The 22,743-nt window shown below is 45.1% G+C and overlaps 1 protein-coding gene across 1 annotated transcript in view; it reads left to right on the top strand.

Moving 5' to 3' along the window:
- Window positions 1–22,743, top strand: part of LOC120994569 (multidrug resistance-associated protein 1-like) — a 126,235-nt gene that overhangs the window by 40,938 nt on the left and 62,554 nt on the right. Inside the window, exons 7-13 of the mRNA XM_040423230.1 lie at window positions 4,382–4,447; window positions 5,799–5,936; window positions 10,896–11,042; window positions 13,730–13,814; window positions 13,887–13,953; window positions 17,859–17,985; window positions 18,538–18,714. Coding sequence (XP_040279164.1) covers window positions 4,382–4,447; window positions 5,799–5,936; window positions 10,896–11,042; window positions 13,730–13,814; window positions 13,887–13,953; window positions 17,859–17,985; window positions 18,538–18,714 — 807 coding nt within the window. The remainder of the gene's footprint in view (window positions 1–4,381; window positions 4,448–5,798; window positions 5,937–10,895; window positions 11,043–13,729; window positions 13,815–13,886; window positions 13,954–17,858; window positions 17,986–18,537; window positions 18,715–22,743) is intronic.

Here is a 22,743-nt window from a genome sequence, read left to right as displayed (position 1 = left end):
ACTGGACGGATAAATCCAGACAAGCATTTCGGAGGCGTTGTGACCTTTCACAACCCCTTATGGTAAGCATAATCAGTAGCTTTTTTGTGCCTATATACTGTGCTGTAAGGTTCCACACACGAGGCGCTGCCTCCTCTCTTTCTTTTTTCCTTCAGTGTGAATCTACAATTTTCATAGTCATAAAAATAAAGAAAACTCTTTGAATGAAAAGGTGTGTCCAAACTTTTGGTCTGTACTGTAAGTAAAAGAATGAAATGTGTCATCCATTCACTTTTCTATCAAATACTATCTAGGATTTCAGTCCTAGATTGTAATTCTCTGATGCACCGTACAGGCATCGTGTATATAGGTATTGTTGTCATTGATGGGACAATGTTGTTCATTTTACTAGGAGACTATCTCCCCAGTCTACATTGAGACCTAATGATTTGTTTTCCCTTGCCGCGCGTTTGTCCAAGTCTGCGCGCATCAGCACGGGGCGCAGGTCATGCGCAATAGCTGACTAGATGCAACAACGCACTGACGGTGAAGTGTGTGCGCATCTGCCCTTTGTGCAGATCATGTGCACTAGCCAGTATAGATATAGTTTCACTTCTAAGTTAGCGCGCAAAGCCGGTTCGCGCATCACGTCACCTGGGCACTCCCTCCGCCGCTCTAGGATTCGTCCAGCGATTTTGGAGGGCATGCCTAAACCTGACAGCTGATGGGCTTCTCCCTGCCATTTGACCTTTCTGAAATTATGTGAGTGGTTTATTCTTCTTTCAATCAATAATCAGGGGTCATTTGTATCCCGCATATGGCTGGCGTCCTCAACTCTGCCCATACCCCTGAGGAAGCCAGATTACTACCGAAACATGTCGGGGGGCAGATACAGTTTTTAATGTCTGTTTGCCCAACCCATTGGTGTCTGTTAGTTAGCCAGATAGCGTACTTTCAATAATAGACAGTGCAATTGAACAATTGCCGCAGTATTAGTCAGGAATATGTCAGCTAGCATAGCGAGAGTGTTTGCAGTGTGATTGACTCTGAGCGACCGTTAACCTGACAGCTATTGATATAGTGTCAGACAGTATCTGCTACGATTCAAATGTATGTGGATGTCAGTGAATCAACTGACTCATAATTTCAGATCTGACAGCTATTGACATACGTAGTGTCAGATAGTATCGGTTACGACTCCGTTCTATATGGTTATCAGTGAAAAAACTGGCTCACAAGACAATACTGTAAAGATCACTGCCGTGTGGGAGGAGAGGGTGCACATCTCCACCACTCCTAAGGCAGTCACCTCAATCTTAGGCCTCATGCACACGACTGTTGTTTGGGTCCGCATCCGAGCCACCGTTTTGGCGGCTCGGATGCGGACCCATTCACTTCAATGGGGCCGCATAAGATGCGGACAGCACTCAGTGTGCTGTCCGCATCCGTGGCTCCGTTCCGCGGCCCCGCAAAAAAAAATAACATGTCCTATTCTTGTCCGCGCTTTGCGGACAAGAATAGGCATTTATATTGCCAGTGCCCGTTCCGTTCCGCAAATTGCGGAAGGCAACACGGGCGGCTTCCGTTTTTTGCGGATCCACGGTTTGCGCATGATCCGCATTTTGCGCATGATCCGCAGTGTGCATGAGGCCATACACTGGAGTGGCAAACAGTGTTTTTAAACTTGTGTTTAGGATCACAGCCGTTTTAAGTTGCATCAATAAGGCCTCATGCATACAACCGTTGTGTGCATCCGTGGCCGTTTTCCCTTTTTTTTTATCCGCGGACCCATTGACTTTCAATGGGTCCGTGGAAAAATCGGAAAATGCACCGTTTTGCAGCCGCATCCGTGATCCGTGTTTCCTGTCCGTCAAAAAAATAGGACCTGTCCTATTTTTTTGACTGACAACGGTTCACGGACCCATTCAAGTCAATGGGTCCCTGAAAAAACACTGATGCACACAAGATTGGCATCCGCGTCCGTGGTCCGTGTCCGTAGGCTACTTTCACACAGACGGATCCGCAGATCCGTCTGCATAAAAGCTTTTTCAGAGCTGAGTTTTCACTTCGTGAAAACTCAGATCCGACAGTATATTCTAACACAGAGGCGTTCCCATAGTGATGGGGACGCTTCTAGTTAGAATATACTTTGAACTGTGTACATGACTGCCCCCTGCTGCCTGGCAGCACCCGATCTCTTACAGAGGGCTGTGATCCGCACAATTAACCCCTCAGGTGCCGCACCTGAGGGGTTAATTGTGCGTATCATAGCCCCCTGTAAGAGATCATGTGCTGCCAGGCAGGAGGGGGCAGACCCCCTCCCTCCCCAGTTTTAAATTCATTGGTGGCCAGTGGGCCCCCCCTCCCTCCCTTGTATTTAACCCATTGGTGGCCAGTGCGGCCGGCCCCCCCCTCCCTCCCCTGTAGTTAACACATTGCTGGCCAGTGCGGCCGGCCCCCCCTCCCTCCCCTGTAGTTCTGTAGATTCATTGGTGGCCAGTGGGCTCCCCCCCCCCCTCCTAATTAAAATCTCCCCCCCTATCATTGTTGGCAGCGGAGAGTACCGATCGGAGTCCCAGTTTAATCGCTGGGGCTCCGATCGTTAACCATGGCAACCAGGATGCTACTGCAGTCCTGGTTGCCATGGTTACTTAGCAATTTTTAGAAGCATTATACTTACCTGCGATGTCTGTGACCGGCCGGGCTCTCCTCCTACTGGTACGTGACAGGTCTGTGCTATAAGCAATGCGCCGCACAGACCTTTCACTTACCAGTAGGAGGCGCGCCCGGCCGGTCACAGACATCGCAGCTCGCAGGTAAGTATAAGGCTTCTAAAAATTGCAAAGTAACCATGGAAACCAGGACTGCAGTAGCTGGCCACCAATGAATCTACAGAACTACAGGGGAGGGAGGGGGGACTGGCCGCACTGGCCACCAATGTTTTAACTACAGGGGAGGGAGGGAGGGGGGGGCGGCCGCACTGGCCACCAATGTGTTAAATACAAGGGAGGGAGGGGGGGCCACACTGGCCACCAATGAGTTAAATACAGGGGAGGGAGGGGGGGCCGCACTGGCCACCAATGAGTTAAATACAGGGGGGGGAGGGGGCAGATTTGTACACAGTTGTACACAGTTCTTTTAGTATATTCTAACCTGAAGCGTCCCCATCACCATGGGAACGCCTCTGTGTTAGAATATACTGTCAGATCTGAGTTTCACGATCTAACTCAAATCCGATGGTATATTCTAAGATAGAGGCGTTCCCATGGTGATGGGGACGCCTCAAGTTAAAATATACCATCGGATTGGAGAAAACTCAGATCCGATGATATAAAAGGGACTCCTGACTTTACATTGAAAGTCAATGGGGGACGGATCCGTTTGCAATTGCACCATATTGTGTCAACGTCAAACGGATCCGTCCCCATTGACTTGCATTGTAATTCAGGATGGATCCGTTTGGCTCCGTACGGCCAGGCGGACACCAAAACGACTTTTTTTTTCATGTCCGTGGATCCTCCAAAAATCAAGGAAGACCCACGGACGAAAAAACGGTCACTGACCACAGACCTTAAAAAAAAACGGTCGTGTGCATGAGGCCTAAAAGTGACATTTTAAATTCACTTCAAACCTGGGTCAAGTTAGGTTATGAGCCCTTGAGGCTTTAATAAATAACGTAGTTAATGCACCTTTACCCAGGTCAGGTCCAATTTGTTTAAAAATGCTCTGACTTATCATCTGATGGACTACAAGAGGTTCAGGTGCTGGGTACATAATACGGCAGTAATAAAGCAGCCATGTTATACCCGTTTTAGTCGCAAATAAAAAAAATTGTATAAGTTGCAAAGTTGCATGAAGGTGGTTGTGTGTATTAATTATAAGGTATATTTTTATACACAGTATGTGTAGGTTTTGGTAACATAGAGGCTTCCATGTATAAATATGTAAAACCCCTTTCACATCTGCGTTTTACTTTTCCGGTATTGAGATCCGGCAGAGGATCTCAATACAGGAGAAAAACTATTCCGTTTTTTCCCAATTCATTGCGAGCGCTGCTGCCTTCTCAAACAGCGGGGGTGCCAGGTGTCGGACCCTCACCGATCAGATACTGATGACCTATCCAGAGGTTAGGTCATCAGTATAAAAGATCTCAGAAAACCCCTTTAATCTGATATGTGCACGGTTCAGAAATGAATATCTAAGGCTTTTTTCGCACCACATTTGAGGGGTACGTACTTGCGGTATATACTTTGAGAAATCAGCCGACTTGTTGCTGAATGTATTCAAAGCATTTAAAAGAGCCCAACATTTGCCAAAAGAAGGCCATTTGCCAAAAGAAACCCTGTCTCTATGAAAAACCAGTTCATCAAGCAGCGGCTTTAACTTTGTCTTCTTTTCACAGAAAAGTCATTTGAAGAGTAAAGATCAGCGCATCAAATTACTGAATGAAATCTTACATGGAATAAAGGTATAGGATCATTTCTAGGACTTCAGTGGTGAGGGACAAATGCACAGTTCATGTCTTCTGACTCTAGTACATTCTCCTACCACTTTTAAGGGGCTGTCTAATTTAGAAAACCCATTTTCCATTACCATTTTTATGGAATTCAATAAATAGAGGCGAGTCCTTCATAAGTGACCTATATCTAAAGGGGAGATCACCTGCAAAAAAGGTCTATTGTTCTGGAGAAACTGGCATGTCCATGTTCGGACATTGATTTGAGTGAGCAGCGTGTAATACTTCATTTCTCCTGGGGTGGCGCCGTAGGGATATTGAACACTTGCTGCTTGGTTACCCCCACCAGAACTAATAGAAGTCAGTGTAACGTGGTAAGGCATTCAGGTGTATAGCAGATTGAATTTCCTCTTACCACTTCTGTAACTGCAGCCACATAAAAGAGCAGACAAAATGCAGGGTAAGGCTTTGTTCCCATCTGCATTGTTATTTCACATCTGCATTGTTATTGTCTGTCATTTTACCAGAAAAACGATTGGCGGGGATTTACAAATCAAAATGCGCCCGAATTCTCGTTTAATTTGCACCAAATTTATTAAGTGTTTTCGGCACTCTTTTTAGAGTGGGCTTGTGTCTTAAGCTGCGATAATTCAATGAAAGAGGTGTGACCTACCAGAACCAACTAAAAGGTAGTATGAATTTAAAGGCTATGTACACCTTCGGGGGCATTTTTTTTTTTTTAATAATTGAATTTTACTCATTTTGGGCTAAAAATCATTTTTCCAATTGGTCTTTATTAAAAATATTGAGCAGTTCTGTCACAAAGAGTTAACTGTTTATCTAACTGTGTGACTGGTACTTTGCGCCAGTCATCTAATAACCCTTATCTCTAAACTACTAAGAGGTCATAAACACTTGTTTAAGCCACATTCTTATTAGTAAGATAAGAACTGAGCTATAATGAGTGTTTATAAGGTCAGAGAGCAGAGATAAGGAGCCCCTCAGCTCCCTGCCTGACGGGGCAGACAGAAAATTCAGAACCACCTGCTAGATAAACTCAAAGCTGTGCAGGGAAAACAGCTCAATATTTTTAATAAAGACCAATTTTGAGCTAAAAATAATTTTTTCAATAAGTACAATGCAATATTTAAAAAAGAATTGCCACCAAAGGTGTACATAGCCTTTAAACTAGACGTTCTAAGGGCCACTGCGCCAATCTGCTGCATTTTATAATGATGTTGAAAAATTAGACAAGTTTAGTAATTTTAGTTTTTGATGGAGTCGAAAATGGAGCCTCAAAGACAGATATGAATGAACCCTAAAGCCCCTGTGTGTCTGCTGAGCTGTCGTGGGTTTCTTGCAGATATTGAAGCTTTACGCCTGGGAACCTTCTTATCAGAAGAAAGTGGTTGATATTCGTGAATGTGAAATGGAAGTGCTGAAATCTTCAGGATACTTGACCACGTTCTCAATGCTGACATTAACCTGTATTCCCTTCCTGGTAAGCTGCCTGTGCTGACTGAGAATCATAGCTGCAGTTTATTTCTCCTCAAGTGACTCATTTAGATTACACCTATCAGGGTGGGTTCACATCACGTTTTATGTCTCTGTTTGACCAATACATTAGAAAAAAAAAGGATACAAAAACGCAGCACACCACCTTCTTGTATCCTGCAGAGTCCGGTAAAAAAAATACGTATACGTCTTTTTTTTACGATGCTAAAAAAAGTATACTTTAAAAAAATATATATATTTTTACAATGGAAGTCTATGGTGAATGGATGCCACTGTATGGCATCAGTCTGAAGGATTCGTTTAAGGCTACTTCCACATTAGCGTTTTTTATGGATCTGTCATGGATCTGCAAAAACGCTTCCGTTACAATAATACAACCGCATGCATCCGTCATGAACGGATCCAGTTGTATTATGTCTTCTACAGCCAAGACGGATACGTCATGAACACCATTGGAAGTCAATGGGGGACGGATCCGTTTTCTATTGTGTCAGAGAAAACGGATCCGTCCCCTTTGACTTACATTATGTGTCAGGACGGATCTGTTTGGCTCCGCTTCGTCAGGCGGACAGCAAAACGCTGCAGGCAGCGTTTTGGTGTCCGCCTCCAGAGCGGAATGGAGACTGATCGGAGGCAAACTGATGCATTCTGAGCGGATCCTTTTCCATTCAGAATGCATTAGGGCAAAACTGATCCGTTTTGGACCGCTTGTGAGCGCCCATGACGGATCTCAAAAACGGAAAGCCAAAACGCTAGTGTGAAAGTAGCCTAAAGTATACGTTTTTGTATACGTTAAACAGGTGGAAAAAACGTGATGTGAACCCAGCCTTACATAGCACAAATCACATTAGATACGTCATATTAGGCCCACTGATATATACAGTAAAAGTCTGTTAGTCCAGTAGCAGCGGGACCTTTTACTGTAGTTTCCAGATTACTGCATCCGTCCGGATCATCAGACTGTCATAAAAAGCCAATACAACTCACCTGTAATGGAAGTGAATCTTCAGGAAGGAAACGCAAAAGATTCGTACAAAATTCTGCTACTAAAACTTTAGTTTTCAATTAGACTTAATTTGGTTCTCTAAGTTCTCTAACTGCTTGATCCTTGTGTCCAGCAATGTCGTCGGTAAGCGTTAAATGGTCGGACATTCATGTAGTGTGTATAGCCAGCTTCAGTGTCTGGTCCAGTGAAAGTCTACATTGTATCGCATTTCGATGCTGGATACCAGTGGCAGGTTATTAGATTTTCTGAATAATGAGTTGGCGAATTAAAATAATTTCATTCTTTATGGAAGTCCTTTCCATTTGATGTATTCTATTTTATTATAATGTATAAGCAAAAATAAAATGCTTTTCCAGACCTCCTGCAAATGGACCCTAAGGCTACATGCACACGGAAAAAATGGCCCTTATATATTGGCCCCCAGTTGTGCACCCATGTATAATGCCACATGCGATGGACCACTCACTTCTCGCTGGAGGTACCTGGACCTGACGCTTCCAGTATTGTGACGTCACATTGCTGGGAGCCCTGAAAGGCCCTTTTTCACCGTGTACCCATTGTTAGACGTGTGCACTCCTGTCTAAACGCCCATTAAAAACAGGCCATTCATTTCAGTGGGGTCTGTCAGCCCCAAAAAAAAAAAGTACATGTCCTACTATATGGCTGCTATTTACTGGCTGTTAAAAAATCAGCCATGTGAATAGCCTCATTATCTTCAATTGGTTCTAAAAATGGCTGTGTGAACATAGCCTAAATATAGTCACCAGGGTCAGACTGGCCCACTAGAGTACCAGAGGATCCTCCGGTGGGCTCAAGCTCAGATAATAATGGACCCCCCATTAAATCTGGACCCTTAAGGTCCTATATACACATAGGGTGGGCCCTGAGAATTATTTCCTCTGGTGAGACCAAGGGACTTCAGTCCAACACTAAGCTGAGGTGTGTATTGTGAAGTTCTGCAGCTACTGAGGTGTCTATTACGAGTTTCTGCAGCAGCTGAGGTGTGTTTTGTGAAGTTCTGCAGCTACTGAGGTGTCTATTACGAGGTTCTGCAGCTGCTAAGGTGTGTATTGTGAAGTTCTGCAGCTACTGAGGTGTGTATTACGAGGTTCTGCAGCTGCTAAGGTGTGTATTATGAGGTTCTGCAGCAGCTAAAGTGTGTATTACAAGGTTCTGCAGTGGCTGAGGTGTGTATTAGGAGGTTCTGCAGTGGCTGAGGTGTGTATTATGATCTTCTACAGCAGCTGCAGTGTTTTTTTATATATATATATTGTGAGGGGTAGCTTTCTTTCAGGGGATCATCCTCACAGATGCGGCTTCAGGACACCAGGTTTAAGGTCCAAACAGGGCATTTATTGTGGCACACCAGCACAAGCAAAACAATAAACACTCGCCCGTCCAGGCTCTAACTAAACACAGTATTCCTGACTCACCTAAGTCACCGTTCACACCCTGTGATCACATGCGGCTTTCTCAGCCAGTAGTTCAGCTGACGTCCAGGCTATCTCCCAGCCTCGTGGTCCCTCAGCCTTGCCCGGCTGAGACCACACTGACAGAGCCTCATGGGTAACACACTTCCCCCTTACTGACACTCTGGGAGGTGCTTTATGCTAGCCTGAGTACCTCCAGCTGGTCTCACCTGTGGTGGAATAGGGGTGTGGACCGCACTATCCACCCCTTCCTTGCCTCTGACCTGTGTGAGATCTGTCACTGTCTCACAATATACAGTTGCAAGTAAAAGTATGTGAACCCTTTGGAGTGATATGTATTTCTGCACAAATTGGTCATAAAATGTGATCTGATCTTCATCTAAGTCCCAACAATAGACAATCACAGTCTGCTTAAACTAATAACACACAAAGAATTAAATGTTACCATGTTTTTATTGAACACACCATGTAAACATTCACAGTGCAGGTGGAAAAAGTATGTGAACCCCTAGACTAATGACATCTCCAAGAGCTAATTGGAGTGAGGTGTCAGCCAACTGGAGTCCAATCAATGAGACGAGATTGGAGGTGTTGGTTACAGCTGCCCTGCCCTATAAAAAACACACACCAGTTCTGGGTTTGCTTTTCACAAGAAGCATTGCCTGATGTGAATGATGCCTCGCACAAAAGAGCTCTCAGAAGACCTACGATTAAGAATTGTTGACTTGCATAAAGCTGGAAAGGGTTATAAATGTATCTCCAAAAGTCTTGCTGTTGATCAGTCCATGGTAAGACAAATTGTCTATAAATGGAGAAAGTTTAGCACTGTTGCTACTCTCCCTAGGAGTGGCCGTCCTGTAAAGATGACTGCAAGAGCACAGCGCAGACTGCTCAATGAGGTGAAGAAGAATCCTAGAGTGTCAGCTAAAGACTTACAAAAGTCTCTGGCATATGCTAACATCCCTGTTAGCGAATCTACGATACGTAAAACACTAAATAAGAATGGATTTCATGGGAGGATACCACAGAGTAAGCCACTGCTGTCCAAAAAAAACATTGCTGCACCTTTACAGTTTGCACAAGAGCACCTGGATGTTCCACAGCAGTACTGGCAAAATATTCTGTGCACAGATGAAACCAAAGTTGAGTTGTTTGGAAGAAACACACAACACTATGTGTGGAGAAAAAGAGGCACAGCACACCAACATCAAAACCTCATCCCAACTGTGAAGTATGGCGGTGGGGGCATCATGGTTTGGGGCTGCTTTGCTGCGTCAGGGCCTGGACGGATTGCTATCATCGAAGGAAAAATGAATTCCCAAGTTTATCAAGACATTTTCCAGGAGAACTTAAGGCCATCTGTCCACCAGCTGAAGATCAACAGAAGATGGGTGTTGTAACAGGACAACGACCCAAAGCATAGAAGTAAATCAACAACAGAATGGCTTAAACAGAAGAAAATACGCCTTCTGGAGGGGCCCAGTCAGAGTCCTGACCTCAACCCGATTGAGATGCTGTGGCATGACCTCAAGAAAGCGATTCACACTATACATCCCAAGAATATTGCTGAACTGAAACAGTTCTGTAAAGAGGAATGGTCAAGAATTACTCCTGACCGTTGTGCACGTCTGATCTGCAACTACAGGAAACGTTGGTTGAAGTTATTGCTGCCAAAGGAGGTTCAACCAGTTATTAAATCCAGGGGTTCACATACTTTTTCCACCTGCACTGTGAATGTTTACATGGTGTGTTAAATAAAAACATGGCAACATTTAATTCTTTGTGTGTTATTTGTTTAAGCAGACTGTGATTGTCTATTGTTGTGACTTAGATGAAGATCAGATCACATTTTATGACCAATTTGTGCAGAAATCCATATCATTCCAAAGGGTTCACATACTTTTTCTTGCAACTGTATATACTGTATGCATATATAAAAACATATAGTGATGTTCTGCAGCAACTGAGGTGTGCACTGTTATGTTCTGCAGCAGCCGACGCTGGTAGTCACTGAAAGGGGTTGTCACGCAATACAAATGTATCCCCTTTTCACAATGGCAGGTCATGCATATCTGGTGCTGTTCCATTAATTTTGCATGGGACTGCCGGCAATAGCCAAGCACTGTACTCCGCTATGCCATTCCCATAGTGTATGCTCAGCCTGCCTCTCCAGCCATGCGGGGACATGGGACCTCTGACCATGTGATTATTGGGGTCCTAGTGGTCAGACCTCACCGATTACACAGGAGATGTTTTGTATCGCTGACCACCTTGAAGCAGAGGCCCACATATGTCTTTGTACCTTATCATTCCAGGATTTTTTCAGAAATAATTAAAGAAATTCAGAAAATGTACAATAAAAACCACCCTTTTAACCTGAATAGGACCCAAATCCTGCGCTAATGTATTTCTTCCTATATCTTGATAGAGATCAGAGCCCAGTATGGTTTAGTTCCGTGTTTCTTTATATGTGATGTGCGCTGTCATTTCCCAAACCTCTCTTTTCAAGGTTTCCATCGCTACTTTTGGAGTATATTTCTTAATTGATGAATCGAATATCCTGACGGCGTCCAAAGTTTTCACTACAATCTCGTTATTTAATATCCTGCGTCTTCCGTTGTTTGATTTGCCCACAGTGATCTCATCAGTAGTTCAGGTAATTCTATTCACAGGATAATCTTCCTTATAGAAGTCATGATTGTCTCGGGGTACATTCACATGGGACGTGCGGGCTGCGAATTTTCCACCCTTGAATTGCAGAAAGAAAATGTGCAGCATTTTGCAGTGAGTGGATGAGAGTTATCAGGAGTCTGTCAGCAGTTTTGCCGATATATAAAACTTCATTCACACGTAGAAGGTGATCACTATCCGTGAATCTGCCCTTGAAGGATCCATGTGTCTGTTTTTTGCTGTCTGTGTGTCATCCGTGTTTCACTGACGCTGCACAGCTGAAATTTTTTTTTCAAAGCATCTCTTCTTAAAAGGGTTATCCAAGACTATAAAATGACCCCCCCTCCCATATGCCGGGCCCCTCACACGGAATCTACTTACCTGGCTCCCTGCGCCGCTCCTGGACGCCTGGGGGGGGGGGAGCAGCAAATGGCAGACGGGGACGAGCCTCCCTAGCATCACAGGTGACGCTAGGGAGGCTCGTCCCGGTCCCCGCCCGCCATTGGCTGCCCCCCCCCCCCGACACCGGATGTTTTCATCTGCGCACGTCCCGCAGGGACCAGGAGCGGCGCACGGAGTAGTGGAGCAAGGTAAGTATATTCATTGTGAGTAGCCCGGCATATGGGGGGCATTTTATAGTCTTGGATAACCCCTTTAATGATCTGTGAAACACAGATGGCATCTGTGTTGCATCCGTGGTTTTCACCCATAAACTATAATGGGCGCGATGGATCCGTGAACACAGACAAAATGGAGCATGCATTCGTGCTAAAAACAGGGACCGTGGTAAAAGAAAGTCGTGTTGATACACACAATAAAATGAATGGGTACGTGTGCTGTCCGTAGAAAACTCGTACAGCACATGTACGTGGAACTCTGACGTGTGAATGAGGCTTAATTGTCAAAGGACATATGTAGAGGCCAGAGACTGGAGGAGATACTTATCCCTGTCCTTGGATTTAGTGGAAAAAAAACAGGATCAACCTGGAATCCTTTGGGCGCCGCTCTGGCAAATGCAACAGAAGTGCACTGAGGGACTGGACCACCGGCTTCAGTATCAGTCTATGAGCAGCTGAACAGCCTCTCCTGTCTGCTGTCCATGGCGGCTGTAGCGTCCAGCCAGGAGAATGCTACAGCCATCCCTCTCAGCAAAAGGGTACGGGCTATGGTTGGTCCATGGTGACACATTGAGCCTGAAGCAGTGAAGCCTGAGGGCCCACTTCCCAGATTCTTTGTTGATTCTTTCCTCACTGCATCCACTGAAATCAAGTACAGAGGTATGTATCACCTCCAGTCCCCAGCCGCTACCTATGTCTGTCAGCAGTTTTGTATCAGCAAAACTGCTGACAGATTCCCATCAATTGAATGTTATCCACATTCCGCATAAATATCTGAGTTGAATCCATGCAGAAATTGGCGTGCAGTTGTGCATGAGGTGAAATCCACAGGAAACTCTTCAACACAGTGCACCGATATGGGAGGGAGACACAGGGCAGAGAGCAATAAGCAGCAGACGCAGAGCAGGGGGGCGTGGCCAGCACAGTGACGTCTTGTGTACAGACGCATGTCTGCTCTCTCAGACTTGTGCATGAAACATCTGAGCAGGGAGAAAAGCTGACATCACAGGTCATGTGACCCTCAGTGAAATCTGAGAAAAGAGCAACTACAGATAAAGTAAGTGCATGGTAAAGCTGTTACATTTGATTAGTTAGAAACATACAAAGAACAAAAAAATAACTTGGACAACCCCTTTAAAGAGGTTGTCTCACTTCAGCAAATAGCATTTATCATGTAGAGGAAGTAAATACAAGCCACTTAGTAATGTGTTGTTGTTATCCATATTGCTTCCTTTGCTGCCTGGATTCATTTTTCATCACATTATACACTGCTCGTTTCCATGGTTATGACAGTCAGTGCCGGTGACGTGGAAGTCTCCCCCTAGCAGTGTAACAATGTAAGCAAAAAAGCCCTTGCTCTGCGTGATACAGCACAGGGCAAGGGAGAGCATCGGAGCATGTAATGCTCTGATGCTCATATCGGGGGGCTGAGTGGGGGAAGAAGGTCGTATGTCCGGGTTCAGCTCAGAACCCGATCAACCCCTTTAAATTTAGCCCGCAGAGCATTGTATAGGCTGAATGCAATCGTATCTATAGTAGAAGGCTGCAGAAGATGTTTGCGGACTGTGCGTGGACCCGTTAAAGACAATTCACATGTCCATTTTTCTGCATGGACCAATGAGGAACTTGCAGCCCGCTCTGTTATTGTGCGTTTTCCATCCAAGAATCATTCATTGAGGTGTATGGGTGCGGGGGGAAAAAGGCACACAGGCGACAGACGGAGACCCAGAGGAAACTGCATATCCATTTTTTGCTGTTGTAAATCGGAGCAGCCGCCTTTAGGGGCTCATTCACACGACCCATCCGCTGTTCCGTTCCACGGCCCTGCAAAAAATATTGAGCATGTCCTATTCTTGTCCGCTATCGCGGACAAGAATAGGCGTTTTCTATTTAGTGCAGACCGCGTGCGGTCCGCAGAACTCTTACGGTCGTCTTAATGCACCCTTACTGGGATTAATCTTTTTCACGTAATGTTTGAAAACCCTTTAGAATAATCTACACGCTGGGTGTACCGGCATGGAGGAGTAAGCCCCCATTGATGTGGTTTGTTTTCTAGACTAGGGTCTCTCTAAATCGACTACAACATTTTCTTTGCGGTGAAGAACTCGTCCCTGAAAATATTGAAACCCACTATAAAGGAAGTAAGTGGACATTTTAATGATGGGCGTTTGCTATTTTTTTGGGGGATTTTACTAACTTATTTCTTTTCACAGATCATGCCGTTGGATTCCTCGGAGCATCCTTCCAGTGGGAAACAAATGGATCCTCCATTTTAAAAGAGTAAGGCCTCATGCACACGGCCGTTGTTTTGGTCAGCATCCGAGCTCGGATGTGGACCCATTCACTTCAATCGGGCCGCAAAAGATGCGGACACACTCAGTGCGCTCTCTGCATCTGTTGCTCCGTTCCGTGGCCCCGCAAAAAAAATATAACCTGTCCTATATCTAGGCTTCATGCACACGACTGTATTTTTGGTCCGTGTCTGATACGCCTTTTTTGAGGTTCAGATGCAGACCCATTCATTTCTATGGAGCCGTAAAAATGCGGACAGCACATGGATGTCATCTGTATGTGGTTCACATCCGTGCGGCTGTTCTGCAGGTTATAGAACATGTCCTATTCTTCACTGTTTTGAGGACAAGAATAGTCATTTCTAGGGATGAGCGAATCGACTTCGGATAAAACATGTTACCTTGGAACCGAACCCAGTACAAATTCATTTATAAAGTTATTACCCGAAGTCCCATGAGACTTTGCTAAGTAATAACTTCGGCTTATAGGAGCCAATACATTCTAATACTGGACGGAGCTCCTGCTCATCCCTAGTCATTTCTATAATAGGGACCAAGGGGTGCACATGGCCCTTGTACATATTTCGCAGATGCAGGGTTTGTGGACTGCAGAATGCATACGCTTGTGTATTACAGTACCAGCAAAGTGTAGGAGATTACACAAATCTCATGTACACAGATTTTTTCATGTCGCAAATTGACCTTCATTTTAAAATGAAAGGGGTTGTCCAGTTCTTCCCCCACTCAGCCGCTCTGATATGAGCATGGGAGCATTTCATGCTCCGATGCTGTACCTTGCCCTGTACTCTGTTTACATTTTTCTCACTGCTAGGCAAAGGCTTCCGCCTAGCAGTGTTGCCGGTGGCGTTTTACAGGCTAGGGCAGTGCTAAAACCCGCCCATCAGTGCTGGCGACGCCACTGGGCTCACCGCTAGATGGAAGCCTCCACCTAGCTTACCCTATGGAGAGCCCGGTACGTCACTGGGTCTCCATAAAAAGCCTTTGCCCTGCGCGATTCAGGCAGGCTGCCTGGGTGAAAAGGAGGATATGTCCGGGTTCAGCTCTTATCCCAGACAAGCCCTTTAAAAAGCTTGTCAATTATGTTTGCGGTTTTAGCTGCGGATTTCACCTCTGCTCTCTCTGCAACTGCTGCTCCCTCTCCACTTTGATTGACAGGGTCAGGTGTTATGATGTTTTTTGACTGCTCGACTCTGTCAATCATGGTGGAGAGGGAGCAGCAGTTGTAGAGAGAGCAGAGCCTCTAGGTGTAATGGTAACGCCCCCGTTGCTCCTAGAAGTTCATTTGCATATAATAAAACATAATTTTTCTCAGCAATGTGAACACATATGAACATGGGACCAACACAGATGTCTTCAGCTGCCAAGAGCACATATAACACGTCAGCCAGTGTCATAGGCACAAATCTGCTGACAGATGCCCTTTAACCGCCTCACGTCCGCCCATAGACTATAAACGTCCTATGGGTGGACGTCTATTTCTGACAGCACGTTTTAAAACGTCCTGTCAGAAATAGCAGCTGCACGCTAATCGTGCAGCTGCTGATCGGGTTGCCCGCTGTCAGTGACAGCAGGGCAACCCTAAGACAAGGCAGGGACAGTTCCCAGGTGTCCCTGCCTTCACGATGGCTGCAGACACAGCGCTCACCGAGCGCTGTGTCTGTAGAGAAGGAAGCGCTGTGCGCTTCCTGTTCCGGCCCGGCGGTCATGTGACCGCCGTGACCGGAGAGTGCAGGGGCTGTGTGAGGTCTTTCACAGACCTCGATCAGCCCTGCTCTGAGGCTGTACAGCGCTGGATTGCTGCTGTACAGCCTCTCTAGGGGTGTATTTGTCCTGTAACTGGGGCTACTATGTCAGCCCCAGTTACAGGAGAAATCAACAGAGAAGAAAAAGTGAAGTAAATGTCCCCCAGAGGTCTTGTATGACCTTATGGGGGACGAAAAGTGTAAAATAAAAAAAATAAAAATAAAAGGTTGAAAATAAAAAAAAGTTTCACATGTAAAAAAAAAAAAGTCCCCAAGTAAGGAATGGAAAAAAAAAGTTAAAAATAGAAAAAATAAAAAAAAGTATACATATTAGGTATTGCCGCGTCCGTATAAACCAGCTCTATAAAAATATCACATGACCTAACCCCTCGGGTGAACACCGTAAAAAAAAAAAAAAAAAACTGTGTCAAAACAAGCAATTTTTGTCACCTTGCATCACAAAAGGTGCAACACCAAGTGATCAAAAATGCGTATGTCCCACAAAATAGTACCAATAAAACCGTCACCTCATCCCGCAAAAAATGAGCCCCTACATAAGAAAATCGCTCAAAAAATAAAAAAACTATAGCTCTCAGAACATGGACACATTAAAACATAATTTTTTTGTTTCAAAAATGCTATTATTGTGTAAAACTTTAATAAATGAGAAAAAGTATACATATTAGTTATCGCCACGTCCGTAACGATCTGCTCTATAAAAATGTCACTTGACTGAACCCCTCAGGTGAACGCTGTAAAAATAAATAAATAGAAACTGTGCTAAAACAACCAATTTTTTGGTCACCTTGCCCCATAAAGTGTTATAATGAATGATCAAAAAATCATATGTACCCAAAAATAGTACTAATAAAACTGGCACCTTATCCCCTAGTTTCCAAAATGGGGTCACTTCTTGGGAGTTTCTACTGTAAGGGTGCATCAGGGGGCTTCAAATGGGACATGGCATCTAAAAACCATGTGGAGTTCCTTTCCTTCTGCGCCCTGCCGTGTGCCCATACAGCAGTTTATGACCACATGTGGGGTGTTTCTGTAAACCGCAGAATCTGGGTAATAAATATTGAGTTTTGTTTGGCTGTTAACCATCGATGTGTTAAAGAAAAAAATTGATTCAAATGGAAAATCTGCCAAAAAAGTGAAATTTAAAAATTTGATCTCCATTTTCCTTTAATTCTTGTGGAACGCCTAAAGGGTTAACAAAGTTTGTAAAATCGGTTTTGAATACCTTGAGGGGTGTAGTTTCTACAATGGGGTCATTTATGGGGGTATCCACTATGTAGGCCCCACAAAGTGACTTCAGACCTGAACTGGTCCTTATAAAGTGGATTTTGGCAATTTTCTTAAAAATTTGAAGAATTCCTTCTAAACTTCTAAGCCTTCTAACGTCCTAAAAAAATAAAATGACATTTCCAAAATGATGCCAACATAAAGTAGACATATGGGGAATGTTAAATAATAAATATTTTATGAGGTATCACTTTCTGTTTTAAAAGCAGAGAAATTGAAATTTAGAAAATTGCGAATTTTTCAAATTTTTGGGTAAATTTGGGATTTTTTCATAAATAAAGGTGAAATATTTTGACTCACATTTATGACTATCATGAAGTACAATGTGTCACGAGAAAACAGTCTCTGAATGACTTGGATAAATAAAGGCGTTCCAAAGTTATTACCACATAAAGTGAGATATGTCAGTTTTGCAAAATTTGGCCTGGTCAGGAAGGGGGCAAATGGCCCAGATGGGAAGTGGTTAAGGTTATTTTCCATGCATTCTAGGGGCCAAGGATGCCACACACAGCAATTATCAGTAAAGCGCGAGCAGTACCGCTTGCCGCCACCGCACGAGTAATAGCACCCTGATAAATGTATTGCAGTAACAAGCCGTTCACCTATAGGGTTGATCATCACATCACTAGGACCGAGTTTTATCCACTGGACGGAAACAATGAAGGTTCTTTTTGAATGAAAGCGAGCAGAGATTTTAAAACCAGTCAGGAATTGAAGTATATTGGAAAGTCCCATTATACAGTGAATAACCATTATTTGCCAGAACCGTATCCCTTTTAAAATTGTGCCAGAAAACAGGAACAAATGACTCTTCTTCTTTTTTTAGCCTCCATATTAAGATTCCTGAAGGCTCCTTGGTCGCTGTTGTTGGCCAGGTCGGATCTGGAAAATCGTCCTTACTGTCTGCAGTCCTCGGGGAGATGAATAAGCTGGAAGGAACGGTTCAGAGAAAAGTAAGCCTTCCAATATGTCGGTGTCCACGCTGTGTAAGGGCTCACGCACACGAATGTATTTTGTTTCTGTGTCCGTTCCGTTTTCTTTGCGCCCGTATGTGGAACCATTCACTTCAATGGGGCCGCAAAAAACGGAAATGACTCCATGTGCATCCCGTTTCTGTATGTCTATTCTGCAAAAAAATAGAACATGTCCTATTATTGTCCGCATTACGGACAAGGATAGGACTGCTCTATTAGGGGCCAGCTGCTCCGTTCCTCAAAATATGGAATGCACACAGATGTCATCCGTATTTTTTGCAGATCCATGTTTTGCGGACCGCAAAATACATACGGTCGTGTGCATGCAGGCCTAGTCTGAAGACCAATCACTCTGCTTCTTATATAACATACATTTTATCAATCGGTCCAGAAAGTGTGAACTGGATCTTTTATAGCCAAGCTATTGATCCGCTCCGCCTGCAGATTGCACTGCATTTTCATGGTGACAGGGTCCATTTCAAGCACCCAAGTAATTCTAATGTTCTAATCTGAATTCTCTTTTACTATTAGGGCTCCGTGGCTTACGTGTCGCAGCAAGCGTGGATTCAGAATGCATTATTCCAGGAGAACATTCTCTTTGGTCAGCCTCTCAATAAGCCGTTTTATGAGAAAGTTCTGGAGGCGTGCGCTCTGCTGCCGGACCTGGCGCTCCTACCGCACCGAGACCAAACCGAGATTGGCGAGAGGGTGAGAGAAGCATTATGTTCTTAAAGGGATTCTGTCACCAAGTTTTGGGCTATAGAGATGCAGACATGCACGGCTAGATCGCTGCTAGCATGTCCGCAATATACCGGTCCTATAGGGCTGTGTGCTTTTGTTTTCTTTAAAAAAGGATTTTAGAGATATGTAAATTAGTCTTGTAAGGTGACCAAGGGGCTGTACGAACCTTCCTGGAGCCCAGCCACGCCCGCCTGTGAAGGAGCCCAGCACCGCCTATGTCCTCCGAATCTCCTTCTTTCATCAACGATAGATTGCCGTAATCTCGCGATGCGCGAGCTCGCGCATGCGCAGTGCCGGTATAGTGTTCCTTCCCTGTGCTGGCATCAGCCTCAGGGACAGAACTGCGCATGCGCAAGCTCGCGAATTGCGAGATTACGGCAATCTATCGTTGATGAAAGAAGGAGATTCGGAGGACATAGGCAGTGCTGGGCTCCTTCACAGGCGGGCGTGGCTGGGCTCCAGGAAGGTTAGTATAGCCCCTTGGGCTCGTTACAAGACTAATTTACATATCTCTAAAATCCTTTTTTAAAGAAAATAAAAGCACACAGCCCTATAGGACCGGTATATTGCGGACATGCTAGCGGCGATCTAGCCGTGCATGTCCGTATCTCTATAGCCCAAAACTTGGTGACAATCCCTTTAATCTGTGTCTGGATGGTAAAAAAAAAACATATGTTATTGCTCCTTAAAGGGATTCTGTCACCAGATTTAATGTACTAATGCCAGTCTCCCAGGCCAATGCCATATTTATAAGGCCATGAAAGTGGGCGGGGCTTCAGAGCGGCACAGAACGCTGAACGCATAGCGATGTGCTAATGTCAGCTAAACCTAACTAGCCTATTCCTACTTGTATCTATGCCCCCGTTACACCAGAAATCTATCTTTTATAATATGCTTATTAGCCTCTAGGAGGGGGGGGGCGTTGTTCCTGCTCCTAGAGGCTCCGTTCTCCCACCTGCGCCGAATGCTGAACTGCGCGAGATTTCACCAGAGCACAGGGGTGGCAGACAGATGTGAGCGCTGCCTGGCCCTGTCAATCAGGACTTGGAGGAAGGCGACAAAGGTGGGAGAACGGAGCCTCTAGGAGCAGGAACAACGTCGTCGTCCGTCCCCCCTGCTCCTAGAGGCAAATAAGCATATTATAAAAGATAGATTTCTGGCGTAACGGGGGCATGGATACAAGTAGGAATAGGCTAGTTATGTTCAGCTGACATCAGCACATCGCTAATGTCAGCTAGCTTAATAGGGTTAAATCTGGTGACAGAATCCCTTTAAAGGGAATGTCTTGTGTATTTCATTTAATTTCATTTTTAGATATTAGCCTGTAGAAAAAACTTAATGTGTATGGGGATCATTCATCCTCATACAGAGGGGTTGACTGCTGCATGTAAATGTGGGGAGTGGTCGAGTGGCTTGTTCCCGATAATTTTTGTGCATTCTTATGTAAAAGGGTCATTCCTATGCTGCTCTGTCTAGGCCTAAAACAGTACAGCAGAGCTGTAATAACTTGCTTTACTTTTTCTGAGATTGAGATGACTTTTCCCATTTTAGCACAGTCATACAGCAAAGCTGACAAGTGAGTTGCAGAATGCAGGTCAGCCTATAGTGCACACTCTAGTGGTCAGCGTGAAAACTGCACTATTTCAAGATTTTCTTTTCCTAGGAAAAATAATGATGCAAAAAGAACATATAAAGCAGCACCATGAGCTTCTCCGGTCATGGAGCTCATAAACTTTAATACACATCATTTACAGTGAATGCAACAGGGGCTGTTCAATACACAGTGCACTGTGGGGAGATTTATTATAAGTGGCACACCGGTATTCTTACCAGCATACGCAAGATTCATTAACAGGACATCACTCCAGCGTTCTTTGCTGCTCTGAAGCCCCTCCCACTTTCATGGCCTTATAAAATGGCATTGGCCTGGGAAACTGGCATTAATACATGGGCATCAAGCAAAACCATCCATTCATAACTTAGTTTTAGGCCTCATGCACACGACCGTGGCCGTTGTGCCGTTTTCCGTTTTTTTTCGCAGACCCTTTGACTTTCAATGGGTCCGTGGAAAAATCGGAAAATGCACCGTTTTGCAGCCGCATCCGTGATCCGTGTTTCCTGTCCTGTCCTATTTTTTTGACGGACAACGGTTCACGGACCCATTCAAGTCAGTGGGTCCGTGAAAAAACACAGATGCACACAAGATTGGCATCCGTGTCCGTGGTCTGTGGCCGTAGGCTACTTTCACACAGACGAATCCGTAGATCTGTCTGCATAAAAGCTTTTTCAGAGCTGAGTTTTCAGTTCGTGAAAACTCAGATCCGACAGTATATTCTAACACAGAGGCGTTCCCATAGTGATGGGGACACTTCTAGTTAGAATATACTTTGAACTGTGTACATGACTGCCCCCCCTCCCTCCCTTGTATTCAACACATTGGTGGCCAGTGCGGCCGGCCCCCCCTCCCTCCCCTGTAGTTAACACATTGGTGGCCAGTGCGGCCGGCCCCCCCTCCCTCCCCTGTAGTTCTGTAGATTCATTGATGGCCAGTGGCTCCCTCCCCCTCCTAATTAAAATTTCCCCTCCTATCATTGGCGGCAGCGGAGAGTACCAATCGGAGTCCCAGTTTAATCGCTGGGGCTCCGATCGGTAACCATGGCAACCAGGACGCTACTGCAGTCCTGGTTGCCATGGTTACTTAGCAATTTTTAGAAGCATTATACTTACCTGCGAGCTGCGATGTCTGTGACCGGCCGGGCGCTCCTCCTACTGGTAAGTGACAGGTCTATGCTATAAGCAATGCGCCGCACAGACCTTTCACTTGCCAGTAGGAGGAGCGCCCGGCCGGTCACAGACATCGCAGCTCGCAGGTAAGTATAATGCTTCTAAAAATTGCTAAGTAACCATGGAAACCAGGACTGCAGTAGCGTCCTGGTTGCCATGGTTACCGATCGGAGCCCCAGCGATTAAACTGGGACTCCCCGCTGCCACCAATGAGTTAAATACAGGGGGGGGGGGAGGGGGGGGTCTGCCCCCTTCTGCCTGGCAGCATCTGCCAGGCAGCAGGGGGCAGTCATGTACACAGTTCTTTTAGTATATTCTAACCTGAAGCGTCCCCATCACCATTGGAACGCCTCTGTGTTAGAATATACGGTCGGATCTGAGTTTCACAATCTAACTCAAATCCGATGGTATATTCTAACATAGAGGCGTTCCCATGGTGATGGGGACGCTTCAAGTTAAAATATACCATCGGATTGGAGAAAACTCTGATCCGATGGTATAATAGGGACTCCTGACTTTACATTGAAAGTCAATGGGGGACGGATCCGTTTGCAATTGCACCATATTGTGTCAACGTCAAACGGATCTGTCCCCATTGACTTGCATTGTAATTCAGGACGGATCCGTTTGGCTCCGCACGGCCAGGCGGACACCAAAACGACTTTTTTTTCATGTCCGTGGATCCTCCAAAAATCAAGGAAGACCCACGGACGAAAAAACGGTCACGGATCACGGACGAACGGAACCCCGTTTTTGCGGACCTTAAAAAAAAACAGTCGTGTGCATGAGGCCTTATGTGAATAACAGGTCTGAAGGCATTGTGCACGGCACAGGAATTCAGTGCACACCTCAGGCACGGCAGGGGCGTACACAGATCTCATAAAGCCCTATAGCAAAACATAGCATGCCCCCCCCCCCCCGCACCACCAATTTCCCATTAGATGTGCGTCAGACACTCCCAGGGAATGCAGAACGCAAAGCACAACACCCCAGATTTCTGATGGATTTTCGCTTTATTTTATTAAGCAAAATAAATTTTAATTCAAAAATATTTTAATAAAAAAAGGCACCCTTGGCATCACCCTCTTTATCTGACTTCTTTGTCAGATGCCCCAAAAATATGGCACTCATCCTGAACTGCAAATTTCCCAATGTATTTACACTAGGGCTGAAACGATTACTCAAATTAATCGATTAACTCAACACAAAAAA

Source organism: Bufo bufo, chromosome 3 (assembly GCF_905171765.1).
Source record: "Bufo bufo chromosome 3, aBufBuf1.1, whole genome shotgun sequence".
Taxonomy (NCBI): Eukaryota; Metazoa; Chordata; class Amphibia; order Anura; family Bufonidae; genus Bufo; species Bufo bufo.
Note: the sequence above shows the minus strand (reverse complement) of the source record. Positions and strands in the feature narration are given on the sequence as shown.